Source organism: Heliangelus exortis, chromosome Z (genome assembly GCF_036169615.1).
Source record: "Heliangelus exortis chromosome Z, bHelExo1.hap1, whole genome shotgun sequence".
In the NCBI taxonomy this organism is placed as follows: domain Eukaryota; kingdom Metazoa; phylum Chordata; class Aves; order Apodiformes; family Trochilidae; genus Heliangelus; species Heliangelus exortis.
This window is the reverse complement of record NC_092454.1, coordinates 72883585-72888597: the sequence shown is the minus strand read 5'-3', so window position 1 is coordinate 72888597 and position 5013 is coordinate 72883585. Positions and strand designations below refer to the sequence as shown.

The following is a 5013-nucleotide window of genomic DNA, read 5'->3' as shown; positions in this document are numbered from 1 at the left end:
TCCTCTATCCCCCCCATTCCTCCCATTTCCCCATCCCCTCCATCCCCTCCATCCCCTCCATCCCCTCCATCCCCTCCATCCCCTCCATCCCCTCCATCCCCTCCATCCCCTCCATCCCCTCCATCCCCTCCATCCCCTCCATCCCCTCCATCCCTCCCATCCCTCCCATCCCTCCCATCCCTCCCATCCCCTCCATCCCTCCCATCCCCTCCATCCCCTCCATCCCCTCCATCCCCTCCATCCCTCCCATCCCTCCCATCCCTCCCATCCCTCCCATCCCTCCCATCCCTCCCATCCCCTCCCAGCAGGTGCTCAAGACTTGGTTGATCTGGAGGAAAGCAAACATCTGCACCTATCTCAGGGGTTCTGGCTGGGGCAGTGGAAGGAGGAAAAAACAAGAATTTCTGCAGGTGTAAAACCCACACCTGGAGCAAGATCATCTCCAGAGCAGCTTGGAGGTGACACTGGTCCCCTGCCAGGCACAGAAAGGAGGCAGTGGTCTGGGTGGGCATCTGGGTGGAAATGCAATGAAATAAATGGCTTGGGTTTGCTTTGTGGCTTTTTTGTCTGTTTGTTTGTTTATTTTTCCATTGTGACCAACCAGGCACACAGGTTTTCCTCTGGTACCCAGGCTTTCTTTATGTTTTAAGCACATTTACAAGCACACTGGTGCTGACACAAACCTCCTGGTTTCATGGGTCCAGAGGACCCCTGAGTCCCCAGAGAAACAGAGCAGGCAACAACCCAGCCCTGCAAACAGCCACAAATCACCCAAAAAACACCCCCAGAGAGCTGCAGCCAAGCCAGGGGATGCTCAGCAGAGTCTCTGCTCTCTGGTCCCTGCAGGCTGGGCAGGGGGAAGTTTCTTACTGGGTTTATTGGGGCAAATCTGGTAATATTCAGTGAAGGCACACAGAGAAAGGTAACTTTGGGCTGTGCACTGAAAGTACATCTTTTCAAAGGAATGTCTAAAAAAAAAAAAGAATAAATATGTCCTTACAAATAAAAGGAAACAGGCAGTCAGGATTTTGTTTATTGTGTATCTTTTTTTTTTACTTTCTTATCCAACTGAACCAGGAAGAACAAGCTAAACAGAACAAATGCTTGTCACATTACATGATGAACCACTAAGAGGAGTTCAGTGAGGAGGAAAATGAACATTTCTATGGGACCAGGGTAGTAATACACAAATGGCATAAAGAAGGTCACTAAAATATGCTCACGTTTTGCTCCTCTCTTTGTGGAACTTAATAAGTATCCAGAGATTGCTCATGTATCTAAAAAGTTTAAAAATTCCCTTTATACCGAAGTCATCATAAACTGTTAGCTACATAAACATAACCTTTACTCCTGAGTATTTACCTTAACCTACCTAATGTTTTATGAGCAGTGAAACACAATATCCCCTTCTAAAAACCAAAACAATTCTAGCAAAACAGATATTTTTAAAACATCAAGTATTAACGAAGCACTCTGCTGTAATTAAAGTCTCTTTGAAACGCAAGTGCAAAAGGAAATCATTGGCACAGGATCAGTCGTGTTCCTGACAATGCAGAGCTTCTTATCTCGCTCAGTTCTACACAGTCCCAGTGCCTCAGCTCAGCATTAATACTGGAATTTAATCTGGAAACAATCTTTATGGCCACAGTGCATTTTTATTTCATGACAATGGCTCCTCGCTGCTGCCCTCACCAAGGTTCTGCTCTCTGGACGCAGCTTCCTCTGCTGCTTCTGAGCTGCTTTGTTTTTCCATAGCTGAGTCACCACTATTTTTGTACTTATCTGCAAAATAATCAGAGTCAAAGCTCACAGACAGATCTGGAGGACTCACATAGACATTTCCATTGTCTACTGTGACTTCATGAACCCTTTGCTTGACTCCTTTCGATTGCCACTGCGGTGTTGGTGATGGCTCCAAAGGGTTTATTCCTTCATATAACCCTTCTCCTGTGTCCAAGGTAATCACATATTTATGCCAAGGACAGATGATGCATGCGTGGCCATTGATATCCTGTGAAGGAGAAGAAAAAAAATCAAGTCATCAGCTGCTGATTTTCATAGAATCCTAGAACTGGCTGGGTTGGAAGGGAGCTCAGAGCTCATCAAGTCCAACCCTTGCTCCACTCCCACTGCAGTTCCCAGCCCATGGCACTGAGTGCCACATCCAGGCTCTTTTGAAATATCTCCAGGGATGGAGAATCCACCCCTTCCCTGGGCAGCCCATTCCAATGGCTGATCACCCTCTCTGTAGAGAATTTCTTCCTAATATCCAACCTAAACCTCCCCTGGCAGAGCTAAGGCTCTGCCAGGGGAGGTTTAGGTTGGATATTAGGAAAAAATTCTTAAGATCATGCCCTCTTGTCTTACTGATACCTGCCTGGGAGCAGAGCCCGACCTCCCCCTGGCTCCAACCTCCTTTCAGGGAGTTGCAGAGAGTGATGAGGTCTCCCCTGAGCCTCCTCTTCTCCAGCCTCAACACCCCCAGCTCCCTCAGCCCTTCCTCACAGGACTTGTGCTGGATCCCTTCCCAGCCTCCTTGCTCTTCTCTGGACCTGCTCCAGCACCTCAATCTCCTTCCTGAGCTGAGGGGCCCAGAACTGGACACAGGACTCAAGCTGTGGCCTCCCCAGGGCTGAGCACAGGGGCAGAATCCCTTCCCTGGACCTGCTGGCCACGCTGTTCCTGAGCCAGCCCAGGATGCCATTGGCCTTCTTGGCCACCTGGGCACACTGCTGCCTCCTCTTCAGCTTCCTGGCAATCCAGACTCCCAGGTCCCTTTCTGCCACTCTGTGCCCAGCCTGGAGCTCCCCATGGGGTTGTTGTGTTGAACCTCATCCCCTTGGGATCAGCCCAACTCTCCAGTCTGTCCAGGTCCCTCTGCAGAACCCTCCTGCCTTCCAGCTGATCCACACTCCCCCCAGCTTAGTGTCATCTGTGAATTTGCTGCTGATGGACTCAATCCCCTCATCTAAATCCTCACTAAAGATATTAAACAGCACTGGGCCCAACACTGATCCCTGGGGGACACCACAGCCACCATTTTGATGCAGCCCCGTTCAGCACCACTCTCTGGGCCCGTTCCAGCCAGTTCCTAACCCAGCACAGGGTGCTCCTGCCTGATCCATGGGCTGACAGCTTTTCCAGGAGAATCCTATGGGAAGATTCTTCCTCCTGGAAGAATCTCCTGGCCAAAAGATACATCTGGTGATGTGACTTTAACATCTGCATCCACTTCTTTTGGTGGTACACTCAGATAAAAGCATCCCCTCACCCCAAAAAATAAAAGTAAAAATAATAATTAAAAAAAGGCCATTAAAGATTACAAGCAACTCTATGCCCCTACAGATTTTTTATTTTGGTTACATACCTCAATTTCTCCACGATACAAGGGACCTCCTTCATCTGAAAGAGGGCAGAACACAGCATTAATTGATGCATCAGCTTTTATGGTTAATTATTGCCAGACTGAGGTCACACATGCAAATATCTTACGGTAGCAGCGAGAGTCCAGAGCATGGAACTTCCCCTCATGGTAGAAAACAACAATTTCTCTGCCATTGACTCTGGCAGTTGCTCTCTGGGACCTTTTTATGTCGTCTTCTTTGCCAATGAACACAAGACCATCTGGCCCAGCTTCAACTGTTCCTGTGCTTGAGCTGCACAAATCTGCATCCTTGAAATAAATACATAAAAAATATAAATATATATATATATATATTTAAAAAGCCATTTGTAAAGCAATTTATGTTCAGGTTTCTATGCATGGGATGGGTGCCTCAGTCCCCCCCAAAAAAAACAAAAGAAAAAAGAAAAAAAAAAAAGAGATGCATTTAAGATGTGAGGTGAAAAGAGGCAGAAGTGTTAGTAAAATCCTATCAACTAACGAGCAGGAGGATGGTGATAATGTTTGGCCAGCACATCCACCAACAGCACAGGGACTGGGGAAAACAGATGCTGCAAACCTGATACCTGGGGCAAGATAAATCCTAAATCACTATTCACTTACTCTGCACTTTAATCACCCAGGAAAAGCCACAGACAAGGACACTGCTCCTAAAATGCTGCACTGTTCAGCTATGCAGTGGGCAATTTACATGTAAATCCAATTATCTTCAGATGTTGTTGTGGCTAGGAATACAAGCTGATGGAAATTGATACAAAAATTAAAATATCACTTGAAAAACAGGAAAAAAAAATGTTCATCAAGAAGCTGTATTGCACATGGGCTTTTTAGCCATTTTTTGTCTGCCTGGCCTCTTCCTCCTGTTGGGTATCTCCAATGCCTTACAGCCTCTTCCTGCTGAAGAAAAAAGTGGTTTTATCACAAAACCTGCCTTGCTCCTGCTTTGCTTACAATGAGCTACTGTGCCCCAGCTCTCTCCACGTGGAATCCCAGAATAATTTGGGTGGGAAGGGACCTCTCAGGGTCACCAATTCCAACACCCTCAACCAGACCTCCTCAAACCTCACCCTCAGCTCCCACCTCCCCTCCCTCTGAAAAACCAGGCTGGAAAAGATCTTTGCAGGCACCAAAGCCCCAGGAGGCAGGGAGGGGACCCCCACTCCTGCTGGGGCTGCCTCGAGCATCCATCCCCTACCTGGGGTCCACGGCAGATGGAGAGGGTGATGAGGAAGCAGAGGAAGAAGTGGAGGCAGAGCAGAAGGAGATCCAGCATGGCCTCTCCTCCTCCTTGCTCTGCTGGGGGTGTCTGTGACCTGACAAGGGACAGGCCCTGGGGCACCAGAAGGAGGGGGACACCTCTGCCAGGGCTGATAAGGAGTGGGGAATGCAGCAGGGCTGGGCTGATAAGAGGGGAAGGAGAAAAAGAAGAAGAAAAAGAAGAAGAAGAAGAGAGGTCCAGGTTCCTCCTGCCCACTGTGCTCCCTGTCACCCCCTGCCACTCCTCCTCCTCCTCCTCCTCCTCCAAGGGGGACACATCCAAACCCTCCTGTTTGTGAGGGGTCTGCTTGGGGTCACCCACCCCACATTTGCTCTGAGGGAGAGGGGATTTG

The 5013-nt window shown here is 48.5% G+C and overlaps 1 protein-coding gene across 1 annotated transcript; it reads right to left on the bottom strand.

The window, feature by feature from the left end:
- Positions 1-1026: 1026 nt before the first annotated feature.
- RFESD (Rieske Fe-S domain containing) lies at positions 1027-5013 on the bottom strand. Its single transcript, XM_071730779.1, has 4 exons — positions 4599-5013; positions 3493-3673; positions 3368-3402; positions 1027-2011 (listed from the first exon to the last, which is right to left on the bottom strand). Exons 1-4 carry the CDS (start codon positions 4674-4676, stop codon positions 1661-1663), a joined length of 645 nt encoding a protein of 214 aa, XP_071586880.1. The 5' UTR covers positions 4677-5013; the 3' UTR covers positions 1027-1660.